Consider the following 17,318-nt stretch of genomic DNA (forward strand, 5'->3'; position numbering starts at 1 on the left):
GGGCGGGCGATGGGAGAGGCGCCGGGATGGGTGCTGGGGTGGGGGTGAGGCTGCTGGGAGCAGGGCTGGGCTGTAGCACCCATGTGCCCCATGGAGGGTGCTCGGTGGGGTGAGGGGGACCAGAGCACCCATGGAAGGTGCTCAATGGGATGAGGGTGCTCGAAGGGTGATGGGACCGCAGCACCCGTGGAAGGTGCTCCATTGCTCAGTGGAGAATGGGGACCACAGCACCCGTAGTACTCATGGTGGGTTCTCAGAGGGGTGAGGGGACCATGAGGAGAGGGACCAGAGCGCCCGTGGAGGGTGCTCGGTGGGGTGAGGGTGCTCGGTGGGGTGATGGGACCACAGCATTTGTGTCATTTGAGAGTGATGCTCAATGGGGCGTGGGGACCACAGCACCCATAATACTCATGGTGGGTGCTCAGTGGGGTGAGGGGACCATGAGGAGGGGAACCAGAGCACCCATGGAGGGTGCTCTATGGGGTGAGAGTGGTCATAGGGTGATGGGACCACAACACCCACATCACTTGAGAGTGATGCTCATAGGGCATGGGGTCCACAGCACCCATATCACCCATGGAGGGTGCTCAGAGGGGTGAGGGGACCATGAGGAGGGGGACCAGAGCACCCATGGAGGGTGCTCAATGGGATGAGGGTGCTCGAAGGGTGATGGGACCGCAGCACCCGTGGAAGGTGCTCCATTGCTCAGTGGAGAATGGGGACCATAGCACCCGTAGTACTCATGGTGGGTGCTCGGTGGGGTGAGGGGACCATGAGGAGAGGGACCAGAGCGCCCGTGGAGGGTGCTCGGTGGGGTGAGGGTGCTCATGGGGTGATGGGACCACAGCATTTGTGTCATTTGAGAGTGATGCTCAATGGGGCGTGGGGACCACAGCACCCGTAATACTCATGGTGGGTGCTCAGAGGGGTGAGGGGACCATGAGGAGGGGAACCAGAGCACCTATGGAGGGTGCTCTACGGGGTGAGAGTGGTCATAGGGTGATGGGACCACAACAACCACATCACTTGAGAGTGATGCTCATAGGGCATGGGGTCCACAGCACCCATATCACCCATGGAGGGTTCTCAGAGGGGTGAGGGGACCATGAGGAGGGGGACCAGAGCACCCATGGAGGGTGCTCAATGGGATGAGGGTGCTCGAAGGGTGATGGGACCGCAGCACCCGTGGAAGGTGCTCCATTGCTCAGTGGAGAATGGGGACCATAGCACCCGTAGTACTCATGGTGGGTGCTCGGTGGGGTGAGGGGACCATGAGGAGAGGGACCAGAGCGCCCGTGGAGGGTGCTCGGTGGGGTGAGGGTGCTCATGGGGTGACGGGACCACAGCATTTGTGTCATTTGAGAGTGATGCTCAATGGGGCGTGGGGACCACAGCACCCGTAATACTCATGGTGGGTGCTCAGAGGGGTGAGGGGACCATGAGGAGGGGAACCAGAGCACCTATGGAGGGTGCTCTACGGGGTGAGAGTGGTCATAGGGTGATGGGACCACAACACCCACATCACTTGAGAGTGATGCTCATAGGGCATGGGGTCCACAGCACCCATAATACACATGGTGGGTGCTCAGAGGGGTGAGGGGACCATGAGGAGAGGGACCACAGCACCCATGGAAGGTGCTCAATGGGATGAGGGTGCTTGAAGGGTGATGGGACCACAGCACCCACGGAGGGTGCTCAGTTTCTCAGTGGGGCATGGGGACGACAGCACCCGTAGTACTCATGGTGGGTGCTCAGTGGGGTGAGGGAACCATGGGGAGGGGGATCAGAGCACCCATGGAGGGTGCTTGGTGGGGGTGAGGGTGCTCACAGGGTGATGGGACCACAGCACCCATGGGTGATGCCCCCATCCCTGTCTGTCACCCCATGTCTGCTCCCATGGGGATTAGGATGGGAGTTTTGCCAAAAACCGGGGTGACAGAGGTGGCGGGGGGAGGGGAGGGGGGCACACCCCAAAGGCCCCGCTCACTCCGTGCCTCAGTTTCCCCAGCACCCTTATCCGGCCCCGCCATAGGCAAACAGAGATAAGGCGCTGCCACGCACCCAAATCTGACGTTTTTCCCCCTCCGGCTCCTCCCTGGGCGCTGCTGGACTTTGACCCGGGACCAAGGGCGGCATCAGGGCTGAGACCGGCAAACTCGTGACACGCAGGGGGCACCTAGGGGGCCCGAAGCCCTGAAACAGGGCAAAACCCACCCAAACAGCAGCTTTGGCAGTAGGATGCTGGCGTCCCTCCTCCCCCCCCGCCAAACCACACCCCCCTTTTTTATGGTTTTCGTGGGGGGGAGGGGGGGGAAATAAAATTCCCTTTTCCGGCTTTTTTCCACCCAGTTATTTGCAGGCACCAGGCAGCCGTCCCCGCTGCGGCTTGGCTTTGGCTTTAGGGGAACGGCGGGTGATGAAAAAGCCAAATTCCTCCTGGGTTTCGCTGAGGAAAAGAGGCCCCGGACGGGAAATGCTCCTCGAGCTTGTGCAACCCCTTAAAAGCCCTTTAACTCCCCCCCCCACTTAAAAACTGATAAACCCTTAAAAAGCCTTGAAACCCCCTTTTAAAAGCCCTTAAAATCCCTTACCCCCCTCCTTAAAACCCCTTAACCCCCCCTTAAAAGCCCTTAAAAATCACTTTAAACCTCCTTAAAAAACTTTCACCCCCTTAAAAATGCTTTAAAATGCCTTAAAACCCCATTAAAACCCTTTATAAACCGTCTTTAAAGCCCCCCCAACCCCCTTTAAAATCCTTTAGACCTCCTCAGACCCCTTTAAAACCCCTGAAACCCCCTTAAAAATGCTAAAACTCCATTAAAATCCCCCTTAAAAACACCTTAGAACCCCTCAAAACCTTTTAGAACCCTTTAAAAATCTTAAAACACCCTTAAAAACTCTTTAAAACCCCTTAAAACACCCTCAAACCCCCTTAAAACCAGGGACAAACCCCCCCCCCCCATCCCTCTTCGCCCCCCCAATTCCTGCAAGCCACTGGGAAACGAGGATATTATAGAAAAAAAAAAACCACCAAAAAATGTATTTTTATTTGAATCAAAACCCCACAAAAAATCCCCCAAACCCCTGAAAATCCACAAAAAGAAAAAAAAAAGGGAATAGTAATAATAAAAAAAAAAGGCAACCGGGTTTTTTTTTTTTTTAATTTTTCCCCTTTTTTCTCTCCCGAATCTGACGCGACCTTCACTTCCTCGCAATAAATATACAAAAATAGAATAAATTAGGTTAAAAAATAAAAGGGAAAGGTTAACACTGGCAGATCAGCGTTAAAGGGGAAAAAATTCCACCCAAAACCCGGCGGGAGAGGAATAAATAGGGAGGGAAAAAAAAAAAAAAAAAAAGGCAAAAACGAGACAGTTTTGGGGCTGAGCCCTTTTCTTTTTTGAAATGTGGGGGGGGGGGGGGAAGAGAAAAACTCCCCCAAACACCCCCCCCCCAGCCCAAAATGAGCTTGAAATTTAATTTTCATTATTTTTTTTTTTTTGGGGGGGGGGGGGGGGAGGAGGAGGAGGAGGATGGGGGTGGCACCTCTTTCATCCCCAACCCCGGGGATAATATTAATAATAATACTATAAAAAAAACCCTTAATAATAATAGAAATAATAAATAAACCCCTCGGGGAGGAGGAGAGGGGAGGGGGGGGCGTCTTCATTTGGTTGATTTCAAGTCTTTTGGGGCGGACGAAGCTGGGGGGGGGGGGGGTTTAAATGGGGACCCCCCCGGCGCCGACCTGCTCCTGCAGCCCCAGCAGGCTGTAGGCGATGCGCTTCTGGTGCCCCGGCAAACGCACCCCGATTTTCTTGATATCTCTGGAAATAAGGAGAAAAAAAAACCCAAAAAAACCCAATAAAAATCAGGGTTATTGGGGTAGAAAGAGCCCGAAAAGGGGCCAGGTGGGAGAGGGGGTTTGGGGGGGAGCATCCCATGGGGATCCCTCCCTGAGCATCCCGTGGGGACGGATCCAGCCCCAAATCCTGCCCTGGGATGGATCCAGCCCTGAGCATCTTGTGGGGCCAGAATCAGCCCCAAATATCTGCCCCCCCCCCCACCCCCCCGGGACGGATCCATCCCTGAGCAACCCATGGGGCCACATCCAGCTCCAAACAACTCCTCCCCCAGGGATGGATCCGTCCCTGAGCATCCCGTGGGGATGGCTCCAGCCTCAAATCCTGGCCGGGGACGGATCCAGCCCTGAGCATCTTGTGGGGCCAGAACCAGCCCCAAATATCCACACCCCCCCCCCCCCAGGGATGGATCCAGCCTGGATCATCCTGTGGGGTCAAATCCAGCCCCATATATCCCCTCCCAGGGATGGATCCGGCCCTGAGCATCCCTTGGGCACAAATCCAGCCCCCCAAACTCCCCAGAGATGTATCAAGCCCGGAGCATCCTGTGGGGCCAAATCCAGCCCCAAGCACTTCCTGGGATGGATCCAACCCAGAGCATCCCATGGGGCCAGATCCAGCCCCAAACACCCCCTGGAGATGGGGCTGAATCCAGCCAAGCATCTCCTGGGAGGGATCTGGCCCCAACCTCCCTGTTTCTGGGGACCCGTCACTGCCCCCCCCCACCCCCTGCCCCCGGCCATTCCCGGGGGACAGACAGACAGACACAGCTCGTCCCGACCTCTCCGGCCGGATCCTGGCCAGGGAATGTCTAATTTTATCCCATCCCTTGGGGCAACGACGCCAACGCCACGGAAGTGGTTTCCTTTCCCAGCACGTCCCTGTCCCCATGGGAGCTGGGAGGGGACAGTAGGGGAGCACCAAGGGGACAGTATGGAGACACCAAGGGGAAGTATGGGGACATCATAGGGACAGTATGGGGACACCAAAGGGAACACACCATGGGGACACACCATGGGGACACACCATGGGGACGGTATGGGAATACCAAGGGGACAGCATGGGGAGAGCATGGGGACACCCCATAGAGATGGTATGGGGATGGTATGGGGACAGTATGGGAATGCCAAGGGGACACCATGGGGATGCCAAGAGGGAGTATGGGGACAGTATGGGGACTGCAGGGACACCCATCATAGGGACAGTATGGGGATGGTATGGGGACACGATGGGGACAGTATGGGAATACAAGGAGACAGTATGGGGACACCAAAGGGACACCGTGGGGAGAGTATGGGGACACACCGTAGGGACAGCATGGGGATGGTATGGGAATACCAAGGGGACACCAAGGGGACACGCCATAGGGACAGCATGGGGAGAGTATGGGGACACCAAGGAGACAGCATGGGGAGAATATGGGAAAACCATGGGGACAGTATGGGGACACCAAGGGGACAGCATGGGGAGAGTATGGGGACACCAAGGGGACACCACAGGGATGCGGACTCACTCGCTGGTCATCTGCAGGACCTTCTCGATGGTGCTGTAGCCCGAGGCCATGAAGTGCTCCGTGTACTGGGGCATCCTGATGGACTCCAGCCACTCGGGGACGGAGCGGAAGGGGACACCCTCCGAGCCGCTGGTGCTGGGCAGGCGGATGGAGACCCTGGGCGGGGGGGACGGCAAGGGGGGGCATGAGAAACAGGGAGGGGAACGGTGCCAAAAATGATGTCAAAATGGAAAGACGCAAAAAGAAACGCAAAAGCGGAAGGGTGTGAAAAAACGACGCGAGAAGGGAAGGACGCCAAAGTAGTGCGAAAATGGAAAGACGCAAGAAATGGTGCAGAAAGGGAAGGCCGCGAAAACCACGCAAAAATGGAAAGATGCAAGAAATGGCGCAAAAAATTATGTGAAAATGGAAGGATGCAAAAAAATAACGCAGAAATGGGAAGATGCAAAAAAAAGATGCAGAAACTTGAAGATGCGAAAAGTAATGCAAGAACGGAAGGATGCAAAAAATGGTGCGAAAAGTAGAAAGATGCAACAATAGAAGGATTCAAAAAGCAACGCCAAAAATAATGCGGAAATGCAAAGATGCAGAACGTGACGCGAAAATGGAAGGGTGCAAAAAAAAGAATGCAGGAATGGAAAGGCGCAAGAAATCCTGCGAAAAATGGAAGGGCGCAAAAAATCAAGCGAAAATGGAAAGACGCGAGAAATGATGCGGAAATGGAAGGGTGCAAAAACGCTGGGGAAATGAAAAGCTGCAAAAAAATAACGCAGAAATGGAAGGATGCAAAAGATAATGCCAAAATAGAAGGATTCGAAAAATGACGCAAAAAATAATGCAGAAATGGAAAGGTGCAAAAAAAAAAAAAACGCAAAACATTGAAAGGTGCTAAAAGTAAGGCAAAAATGGAAGGACGCAAAAATGGTGCAGAAATGGAAGGGTGAAAAAATCATGCGGAAATGGAAAGACGCAGAAAATAACGCAGAAGTGGAAGGATGCAAAAAATAATGTGAAAAGAGAGGAAAAAAAAAAAAAGCACAAATGCAAAAAAAGCAAGAAAAGTGTAAAGAGGCGGAGACGCACGAAAGGACGCCCCAGTGCAAAGACGCAGGAAATAATGGCAAAAGCCCGACGCGGGGAGAGGCGACGCGCAAGTAAAAAAAGTGTAAAAAAAAGAACGCAGAAACGCGAAGACGCAAAGAGTAATGCAGAAAGTGGAAATGCAAAAAAAAATAATAATAAGGCAAAAATGCCGAAAAGGGAGAAGTGACGGCGGAAATGCGAAAAGGAAAAGAAAAGGTGGAAATGCGCAGATGTAAAGAAGCAGGAGAGAACCCAGGAATGCAAAAAACTAATGCAAAAACGCAAAGAGGTAGAAAAGAAGCGAAGAATATATAAAACGGGAAAATCAAGTGAAAGAAGGCCAGATGCGAAGAGCAACGCGGGGATGCAAAAAAGTGCCATAAAGAAGCGCAAGAACGCGGGGATGCGAGAGGCGACGTGAGAACGCAAAACTGCCGAACCCGCGCAAAAAAAGTGCAAAAAAACCCCAAAAAACCAAAAAAAAAAAAAGCCGAGATGCAAAAAATAGTGCAAAAATGCGCCGATGCGAGACGCAACGCGAGAATGGGGAGACGCGACAGGGAAACGTCGGGATGCCGAGATGCAAAATAGCAACGCAAAAAATGCAGAGGTGGAAAAAGCGACGCGAGAACGCCCCGGTGCAAGGAGGAGTGCGGGAACGCAAAACCGCAAAAAATAAAAAATTAAAAAAAAAAAAAAAAAATTGCAAAAAAAAAAAAAATGCAAAGGTGCAAAAAGGGAATGCAAAGGTGGAAAAAAGTGCCAGAATGCCAAGGCGCGAAAAGCAAGTAAAAATGCAAAGGTGCAATAAAGAAGCGCCAGAATGTGGAGATGCGAGAAGCGACGGGAGAATGCAAAACTGCCAACCCCATGCAGAACATGCGAAGGTGCAAAAAAGTGCGAGAACGGGGCGATGCAGTAAGGAAACGCAAGAATGCGGAGATGCAAAAAAGCAACGCAAAGACGCGGAGGTGGAAAAAGCGAAGCGGGAACGCCCAGGTGCAAGAAGGAGTGCGAGGACGCAAAACTGTAAAAAAAAAAAAAAAAAAAAGATGCCAAAAAATGCGAAGGTGCGAAAACACGCAAGAATGCCGAGGTGCAAAAAAAAGCAACGCAGGAACACAGGGATGCCGAAACGAGCGTAAAAACGCCGCGACGCAATAAAGAAGCGCGAGAATGCGGGGATGCGAAAGAGCGTGCGGGAACGCGGATGCAAAAAAGCAACGCAAAAAACGCAGAGATGGAAAAAGTGACGCGAGAACGCCCAGGTGCAAGGAGTGCGAGAACGCAAAACAAAAAAAAAAATTGCAAAAAAAAAAACCCTGCAAAAAAAAAACCCTGCAAAAAAAAAATGTGCAAGAATGGGGCGAGGCAATAAAGAAACGCAAAAATGCCGAGACGCAAAAAAACGAGCGCAAAAAGCAACGCCAAGACGCGAGGGAGCGTGGCAAGAGAGACGCAAAACGCCAGGCAAGAACGCGAAGGCGCAAAAAAGGCCGGAAAAAAAAACAAACACCCAACAAAGTGCAAGAAAAAGAGTGCAAGAATGTAGAGACGCGAAAAGCGACGCGAGAAGGCGCGAAAAAGGAGTGCAAGAATGCAGAATTGCGAAAAAAACGATGCCAAAAAATGCAAAGGGGCAAAAAAGCGTAAGAATGTTGAGATGCCAAAAAGCAACGCGAGAATGCCGGGATGCAGCAACGAGCGTAAAGACACAGGGATGCCATAAAGAAGCGCGAGAATGCGGCGATGGCAAGGAGCGATGCAAGAGCGCCAAAACCCTCAAACCGATGCGAAAACGCCAAGGCGCAAAAAAAGCGCAGGAATGCCGAGACGCAAAAAAAAAAAAAAAAAAAAGGCGATGCCCAAAATGCCGAGATGCAAAAAAACGAGTGCCAAAAAAGCCCGCCAAGACGCGAGAGAGCGTGGCACGAGCACAGAGACGCAAAACGCCAGGCAAGAATGCGAAGGCGCAAAAAAAGGCCAAAAAAAAAGGCAAAGTGCAGGAAAAAGAGTGCAAGAATGTAGGGACGCAAAAAGCGACATGAGAAAGGAGTGCAAGAACGCAGAACCGCGAAAAAACGATGCCAAAAAAATAACCCCCTCCAAACCCACCCAACCCCACGACGGCGCGCGAGGGCGTGGAAGAGCGCGACACCGCAGATTGCGTCCCCCCGCAGCTCCAATCCTCCCACCCCCTCCCCGGTCCTCGCCCCGTCCCGTCTCTCCCCCGGAGCTCACCGGGGGTCAAAGTCCGCCAGCGCCTTGAGGGACTCGGGGGCGCGGATGAGCTTGTCGAGGATGCTGACGATGTCGGCGAATTTGGGGCGCCGGCCGCGCTCCTGCTGCCAGCATTGCATCATCAGCTGGTAGATGGCGGAGGGACAATCCAAGGGGGCCGGGAGGCGGAAGCCCTCGTTGATGGCCTTCATCACCTACAAGGAGGAGGAGGAGAAGGTTGAGTGGTGCTTCTCTCCTAAAAGCCGTCTGTTTGCAAGGACGCCCCCCCCCCCCGCCCCGCCCTGCCCCCAAAAATTGGTGAGGGGGAGGAAGGTGGATGCTGACCTCGTGGTTTGAGAGCTCCCAGTACGGTCGCTCGCCGTAGGACATCACCTCCCACATGACGATGCCGTAGCTCCAGACGTCGCTGGCGGAGGTGAACTTGCGGTAGGAGATGGCTTCGGGTGCCGTCCAACGGATGGGGATCTTCCCGCCCTGCCGCAACATTGGGGGTCAACCCTGCACCCCCCCCCCCCCCCCCTCAAGAAAGCAAAACCCCACCGTGGCCAACCATCCCACCTTGGTGGCACTTACGCTGGTGGTGTAGGTGGCTTCAGGGTCATCTTCCAACACCCTTGAGAGCCCAAAATCGGACACCTTGCACACCAGGTTGCTGTTCACCAAGATGTTGCGGGCGGCCAGATCCCGGTGGACGTAATTCATGTTGGCCAAGTACTTCATGCCGGCGGCAATGCCCCTCAACATCCCCACCAGCTGGATGACGCCAAATTCCCCTTCTTTTTCCTGGGAAAAGGGGAGAATCCGGCCTCGAATCCATCTCTCGTCTTGCTTCCCGTGGTGGGTTGTGGCGGTTCCACCACCCGGTAATCCGTGCCCCGGGGGAGGAGGTTGCCATCACGCTTCACCTACCCGCAGGAATTTATCCAGCGCTCCGTTCTCCATGTATTCCGTGATGATCATGAAGGGCTTGTCTGTACGAAGCAAAAGAGAGACCCAAAATGGGTAAAACTCCCCCAAACTCCCCCCAAAACCCCCCCAAAAAAGCCCAAACAAAAAAGCCCCAACCCGCCCCGAACAACGATAAAAAAAAAAAACCCAACCCCCCCCCCAAAACCCCAACCTCCCCCCGCCAAATCCACCCCCAACCCTCAAAATAAAACCAAGTAAAAAAAAAAAACACAAACAACCCCCCAAAAAAACCCAACCCCCCCAAAACCAACCGCCCAAAACAAAAAAACCAACCCCCCCCAAAAGAACCCACCTCCCCCCCAAAAAAACCCCAAACCCCAACCCACCCTCAACACCCCTCCAAAATCCCATCCCCCCCCCCCCCCAAAAAAAAAACCCCAACACCCCCAAAAAACCTCCCTCCCAACCTAACTCCCCCACAAAACCCCACCCATTGTTGCTCAGAACGCCCTATTTTTGCATAGCCTTTTTTTGGGATGTTTTGCAGGGAAATTGGAGGTTTTCTTGGGGGGGGACGGACACTCACACTTGGAGACGACCCCTTCCAGGCGGATGATGTTGTGGTGGCAGAACTGGCCCATGATGGTGGCTTCGCTCAAGAAGTCCACCCGTTGCTTCTCCGTGTAGCCCACCTTCAAGGTCTTGATGGCCACCGGCACCTCCTTCTTACCACGCTTCAGGGTGCCCTTGTAGACCTCCCCAAATTCACCTGCTCGGAGAAAGGGGGGATGTTTGACCCCCACCCTGGTCCAATTTTGGGGTGTCTTCGGGGAGACAAAGCCACCTGATGACCTACCGGCACCGATGACCTTCTGGCGGGTGATGGAGGATGGAGGGATCTCGGTGGTGAACTTCAGCATGGCCTGGTTGGGGTCTTCGTAGGTGTGAGGGTCAACATAGGTCTTGAGGGGCTTCAGCTGGTCTGTGGGGTGCCGGGAGAGGTCAGCACCCATGTCAACCCCCTACCCATCCCCGCTGACCTCATCTGTGGATGAGGTTGATCATCCGTTGACATCCCGTTCCTCACCTGACTTGGAGAAGTAGACGTCCTCAACGGACTGGCGTGGCCGTGACCTCCTCCTCCTGCGGAAAAGCAGCATTTTGCCCCTAAAAATCACCCCTTGCCCATCTTTGGTGGGGTGGAAAAATGGTATTTTGGGGTTTTGGGGTTTCTTTTTTTTTTTTTATGTCCTTACCGCCGGAGAACATAGAGGAGAGCGGCCAAGAGGAGGACGACGAAGACGACACCAGCGACGGAGCCGCTGATGACAGCGGCGGATGCCATGGCCTCAGCGCCTGCAGGGACAATTCGGGGGGTGTTTTGGGGTGACCATGCACCCCCCGGACCTCCCCACCCCAAAATTCTGCCCCCCTCCTTGGTCCTCACCCTCGGGCAGGGTCTCAAATTCGTGCTGGGGACTGTAGGCGCCGTGACCGTCCGGGGTGAGAGCCTGGACCCGCACCACGTAGGCAGTGGCAGGGGACAACTTGGGGATGGTGACGGAGGTGCCCTCGCAGCGCAGGACCGAGTAGCTGTTCTCGTCCACCTGGGGACATGGGTGGGGGAAAGGATGGAGGTGACACGGATGGAGGGGTGACACGGATGGAGGGGTGACACGGATGGGGACAAGGGTGGAGATGACACGGATGGAGGTGACATGGATGAGGGCAAGGATGGAAGCGACACGGATGGAAGCGACATGGATGGAAGCGACACGGATGGAGGGGTGATATGGGTGGAGGTGACACAGATGGGGGGTGACACAGGTGGGGGCAAGGATGGGGGAAGGACATGGATGGGGGGATGGATTTGGGGGTGGGGGGATGAAGCCATGACACGGGACGGACCTTCTTGCTGTAGGTGACCTCGTACTTCCAGACCCGACTCTGCTGCCGTGGTGGCACCGTCCAGGAGAGGACCAAGGTGGTGGCCGTCCGTCCATCCAGGCTCACAGATGTCACCCGGGGTGGCTCTGCCATGGGGACAAGGATGTCAGGGGGGTGTCCCCATGGGGGACAGGGCCATCACGGAGGTGTCCCCATGATGGAGGGAAGCTGTAGGAGATGCTGGTGGCCCCTTACCCGTCTGGTTGACGCTGATGGTGGCGGTGGCCACGCTGCGGTGGTGGCTGTAGAGTGACACCCCGTTCCTGGCTTCGACGGTGAAGGTGTAGTTGACGTGCGGCTCCAGGTCGGTGACGGTGACCCCCGTCCCCGTCAACCCCCGGGGGGGCTGCGAATAGCGGACCCCCCCGTCGCAGGGACGGCACTCCCCGCTCTCCGGCCAGCACTGCTCGCAGGTGACGCTGTAGGTGACATCCCCACGGCCACCCGGGTCGGAGGGGGGGGACCAACGTAGCTGTACCGAGGCCCCCAGCCCCACGGCCGTGACGCCTTGAGGGGGCGAGGGAGGACCTGGGGGGGGGACAGAGAGCAGAGAGGGGGTGTCAGGGGGGGATGGCCGTGCCGTGCCTCAGTTTCCCCCCCTTCAAGTGTCACTTACGGGTGCAGGGGTCGTCGGGGGGGTCGTCGGGGGCGCGGAAGAAGCCGTCCTGGCAGGGGCAGGCGGCGGCGGCGGCGGGGGAGGGCAGGGTGTGGGGCGGGCAGGGCTGGCAGCCGCTGGGGGACACGGTGGCCTTGAAGGAGCCGGGGGGACAAGCTGGAGGCGGGGGGACGACGGGGGGGGACACGGACGGGGACACAAACACACAATGACATCAGTGAGACCCCCCCCAAATCCCCCCTCCCCACCCACGGCATCCTCACCCAGCTGGGTTTGGGGCTCCCCCTCTCCCCCCACCCCCAAGCACCCAGAGTGGGGATTTTGGGGTATTTCACCTTATTTTGCAGCTTCTAGTATTATTGGGACACCATCCCCCCCCCCCCCCCCCCCACCCAGCCCATCCCTCTGAGCCCTGCCGCGCTCGCTGCGCTAGTGACGCTCGGGGTCGAGGAACCAGAACGGGGAATTTTGGGGCCAACACCTCATTTTCCCGCCTCCCCCTCTTCTATCCCCTGGCACGCGCTGAGCTGGGGCGTCCTCAAGGCTCCTCCAATCCCCCTGCCCACGTCTCCTTACCCCCCCCCTCCCCGCCCCCAAATCCCAATTTACCCCCCTCTCCCCCCCCCTCCCCCCCCCCAAGCGCTACCTTGGCAACTGTCTCCCACTTTCTCGTAGCCGGCCCGGCACAGGCACTCCCCGATGGGCACCAACCACTCGCCGTCGGCGTTGCAATGCAGCGCCGGGGCTTGGTCGGCCACCGCCTCCTCCACGCAGGTCCCCCGCACCTCGGCCAAGGTCTGCGAGTCGACGCCGGCCACCGTTTCGGGAAAACGAGCCATACCCCGTAAAACAGCCGGGCACCTCTTGTAATAAATCCGTACGGAAAGCAAAGCCACGCAAGCTCCCAAATCCTGGAAGGCCAAATAGAACCCTTTGCGACGGAGAGGTCCCACCGATCGCACCTCCACGTTGAGTTTCACGTTGCGGGAAGCAAAATCGTCCTGGACGGTGATTTCATCCGGAGCGATGGTGTCGATTTTCTTGAATTGGCGCTTCTGGAAGTTGGTGCCGTAATCCACGTCGGATTCGGCGTAGTAGAGGTTGAAGGTCTCCTTGCAGGAGCCGCCGCCGGCGGTGGGGAAGCTGTTGCAGTCGCGGACGGTGAATTGGAGTTCGATGAAGACGCGTTGGGCCACCCCGCGGTAGATCCAGTTGGTGCGGAGCCAGTTCTCCTGCTCGCCCTCCAGCACTTTGCAGACCGAGTAGATGTAGATCAAGGAGTCGTTCAGCACGTACTGCAGCAGGTCCCACTGTCCCCCCCCGGAGAGAAATGAAGGTCTACTTGGGGGGAGGGGGAAACTGAGGCAGGGTGGGTGGTGCCCCTGGTCCCCGTGGATGCACTTGGCCTCATCCCCATGGATGGCCCTGTGTCCGTCCCCATGGGTGTCCCTGTCCCCATGGTGGTCCTCAACCCAACGGAGGTCCCATCCCAATGGAGGTCCCCATCTCCATCCCCAAGGAGGCCCCCATCCCAGTGAAGGTCCCCAACCCCGTGGATGGCCCCATCTCCATCCCCATGGAGGTTCTCACCCCAGTGAAGGTCCCCAACCCCGTGGATGTTCCCATCCTCATGGAGGTTCCCATGCCCAGGGATATTCCCAACCCCATCCTCATGGATGTCCCCATCCCCATGGAGGTCACCATGGGTGTTCCAATCCCCATCCCCATGCTGCTCCCCCTCCCCATGGATGCCCTCGTCCCCATCCCCATGGATGTCCCCATCCCTGGTGTGGGCTCTTGGGGCAGTGGTGGTCTATGGGGCCGGACGCCTGGGTCCCCGGCTGCTCACCCCTTTGCCGTAGGGCTGGGCGAGCCAGCCCAACTCCCCCTGTGCCTTGGCGAAGTCCAGCAGGACCACTGTGGGGAGAGGAGAGGGGCATTAGCAGGGTGGGCACAAAGCCTGGGAGATGCCACCAGGACCCACGGATGGCCCCAGGACACGCAGATGCCAGCAATACATCCAGACGCTTCTTGGACCTGTGGATGTTCCTGGGACCTATGAACGTCCCCCAAGACCCACAGATGCGCCCAGGATCCATGGATGTCTCTGGGACCCATGGATGTTCCCCAGGACCCATGGATGCACCCAGGATCCATGGATATCTCTGGGACCCATGGATGTCCCCTAGGATCCATGGATGTCCCTAGGACCCATGGATGTTCCCCAGGACCCATGGATGCACCCAGGATCCATGGATATCTCTGGGACCCATGGATGTCACTGGGACCCACAGATATTCCCAGGACCTATGTGTGTATCCCTGGGACCCACGGATGTTCCTGGGACCCATGGATGTCCCCCTGGACCCATAGATATCTTCAGCACCCCCAGAGTCCCCAGGTCGCAAGGATACCCCTAGGATCCACAGATGCGCCTGGACTCCACGGATGTCCCCATGACCCACGGATGTCCCCAGAACCTGCGAACAACACCTGGGACCCACGGATGCCCCCGGGACCCACAGATTCGCCTGGGACCCCACAAGAAGACCCCCAGGGACCCCCCACCCCCCAGAAAAAAAGAAGGGAAACGGAGGCAGAGCTGTGCCCCATGGCGAGGCCGGGCAGACCTGCCGTGGCACGCCGGCCGCCCCGGCGAGGGCGGTGGCCGGATCCAGCGCCCGGGAGAGGAAGAGGAGGCCGCCGAGGGCCGGGAGGGAAGCGCTGACGGGTGCCCCCCCCCCCGTCGGTGAATCACCCCCCAGGAATGCGCCCGGACGCCTGGGTTCACGCCGGCGGGACGGGTCCCAAGGGGGTGGGGGAGTTTCAGGGACGGATGCCCCCCACCACCACCACCACCTCAACCCCCTCTGCTGAGAACGGCCGAGCTCGTGACATGCCCCAAGAGGGTAAAGTCTGGGGGGGGGGGGAACCCCAAGGGCCTGGTTGGGGGAGGGCATGCATGGCTCTGTGTCGTGCCCCCCCCCTCCCCATGCCCAGGGTCAGGAAGGATGCCGGGGCGGATATCCCGGCGTTCCTGCGGCTGGAAATCCCCCCGCATGCCTCCGGAGAGCGGAAAGCCGGCGGGAGGCTGGCGCGTGAGCTGAGTTGGTGGGTTCCCTGCAGGGTGTCCCGTTCCCCGCCCCCCCCCCCCCCCCCCCGGTGACACCCCCCCTCCCCAACCCCCGCACCCCGGGCTGTGGTGGGGCTGAGTCAGGGGAGAAACCCGGGGCTGTGGCTGTTGAGTCAAGGGGCGCAGCACCCAAGGGCGCACCCATGCCCGGGGCCATCACCATCTGCATCTGCACCCCCTCTGCCGCGGCTATCGCCATCACCACCACCATGAACATCTCCACCGACATCGTCACCACGGCCATCACCACCACCACGGCCATCACCACCTCCATCAACGTCTCCATCACCAGCAACATCTCCACCACCATCATCACCGTGGCCATCACCACCACCGTGGCCATCGCCATCATCACCATGGCCATCACTACCACCACGGCCATCACCACCACCTCCACGGCCATCACCACCACCTCCATCGCCACTAACAGCTGCAGCCCCTACAACACCATCCCCTTCCCACTCCTCATCTGGTCTGCCATCTCCATCACGCCCTTCACCCCACCTGCAGCCCCACCACCATCCTCCTCTGCATCCGCAGCCCCATCGCCCTCCGCACCACCAGCCCCCCCGCCACCTGCAGCCCCTGCACCCCTCCTGTCACTGTCCCCAGCTGCGTCCGCACTGCCGTTGCCATCACCATCATCACCACCATCATCACCACCACCATCACCACCACCATCACCACCACCATCGCACCCCACATCTGCATCCCTGCCCCATCCCCGCCTGCAGCCTTGTCCCTGTCCCCAACTGCGTTTTCATCCCCATCCCTGTCCTGTCCCCACCCCATCCCAATCCCGTCCCCATCCTCAACTCAATCCCATCACAATTTTATCCCTTCCCATCCCAATCCCATCCTCTCCCCAACCCCATCTCCATCCTATCCTTGTCCCAACCCCATCCTCAGCTCGATCCCGTCCCAATCCTATCCCTTCCCGTTCCATCCCCATCCCAATCCTGTCCCTGTCCCCAACCCCAACCCCGTCATATCCTCATCCCATCCTCCTCCTCATCTCAATCCCAATCCCACCCCATCCCCATCCCAAACCTATCCCCATTCTGTTCCCGCTCACATCCCAATCCCATCCCCTTCCATCCCCATCCCAGTCCTGTCCCCATTACTGTTCCCATCCCCATCCCAATCCCGTCCCCTCCCATCCCCATCCTGTCCCCGTCCTCATCTCAATCCCAGTCCCATCCCAGTCCTGTCCTTTTCCCCATCCATCCCAATCCTGTCCCCATTCTGTTCCCATCCCAATCCCATCCCCTCCTGTCCCCATCCCAACTTTAACCTGAATCCCAATCCCAAAATGAATCCCACCCCCTCCTGTCCCCATTCCCGTTCCAATCCCAGTCTCAATCCCATTCCCATCCCGTCCCCATCCCCTCCCCACCCTCGGGGACACCCCAGACCTCGGCCGGGCGGTGCAGAATCCAGCCGGGACACCCAGCACCTCCCAACCTCCCCTTCCCAAAGGATTTCACCCTTTCCAACCCATGGGAAGCAAAACACCCCCCTAAAACCCCCCCAATTCCCGCTGCTCCCCCAACACTTTCCCCCTTTTTGCACTTTTTTAACCCCAAAATTCCAACATCTCCAAGGATCCCTCCTGGGAATCGGCACTTTGGGAACGCGCCCCAGATCCCACAGCTGTCTCGGGGTGGTTTGGGGTCCCCGCCACAGGGTCACCCCCCTCCCAACACTCCCCAAACCCCCCATTTGAGGGGTTTTCACCCCATTTTTATGTTTTAGGGGGGGATTTCCCATCCCAAACCACCCCCCAGCCTCCCATTTATTTGCGCTCGGGGCCGGATCCTTCCGTCTTTCCCTCGAAAAACCAGGGATTAAACCCTTGGGACGGGACTTTTTAGAAAGCTCAACTTTTTTTTTTTTTTTTTTTTTAATTAAATATATATATTTTGAAAAAGTGACTTTTCCCCCCCTTTTTTTTTTTTTTTTTTACTCAAAACCCTCCAAACTGAGCCCAAACCCAGCGGCGGGGGAAGGCTC

The 17,318-nt window shown here is 57.1% G+C and overlaps 1 protein-coding gene across 1 annotated transcript; it reads right to left on the minus strand.

Moving 5' to 3' along the window:
• Positions 1-2,764: 2,764 nt before the first annotated feature.
• On the minus strand, positions 2,765-15,723 carry EPHA2 (EPH receptor A2). Its single transcript, XM_074560789.1, has 17 exons — positions 15,447-15,723; positions 14,022-14,089; positions 12,819-13,482; positions 12,173-12,328; positions 11,752-12,084; positions 11,518-11,642; positions 11,057-11,216; positions 10,866-10,965; positions 10,697-10,752; positions 10,466-10,591; positions 10,196-10,378; positions 9,610-9,671; positions 9,274-9,483; positions 9,025-9,174; positions 8,701-8,894; positions 5,377-5,532; positions 2,765-3,827 (listed from the first exon to the last, which is right to left on the minus strand). Exons 1-17 carry the CDS (start codon positions 15,721-15,723, stop codon positions 3,722-3,724), a joined length of 3,126 nt encoding a protein of 1,041 aa, XP_074416890.1. The 3' UTR covers positions 2,765-3,721.
• Positions 15,724-17,318: the final 1,595 nt, after the last annotated feature.

This window comes from Larus michahellis, chromosome 16, assembly GCF_964199755.1.
Source record: "Larus michahellis chromosome 16, bLarMic1.1, whole genome shotgun sequence".
Lineage (NCBI taxonomy): Eukaryota > Metazoa > Chordata > Aves > Charadriiformes > Laridae > Larus > Larus michahellis.

Coding starts and splice junctions, on each gene's coding strand:
- EPHA2 (XM_074560789.1), bottom strand. CDS start 15,723: ATGGAGGTGGTGGTGATGGCCGTGGAGGTGGTGGTGATGGCCGTGGTG. Junction 12,329..12,818: donor AGTGGGAGACAGTTGCCAAG/GTAGCGCTTGGG, acceptor CCCCGCCTCCAG/CTTGTCCCCCCGGCTCCTTC. Junction 10,966..11,056: donor ATTTGAGACCCTGCCCGAGG/GTGAGGACCAAG, acceptor TTGTCCCTGCAG/GCGCTGAGGCCATGGCATCC.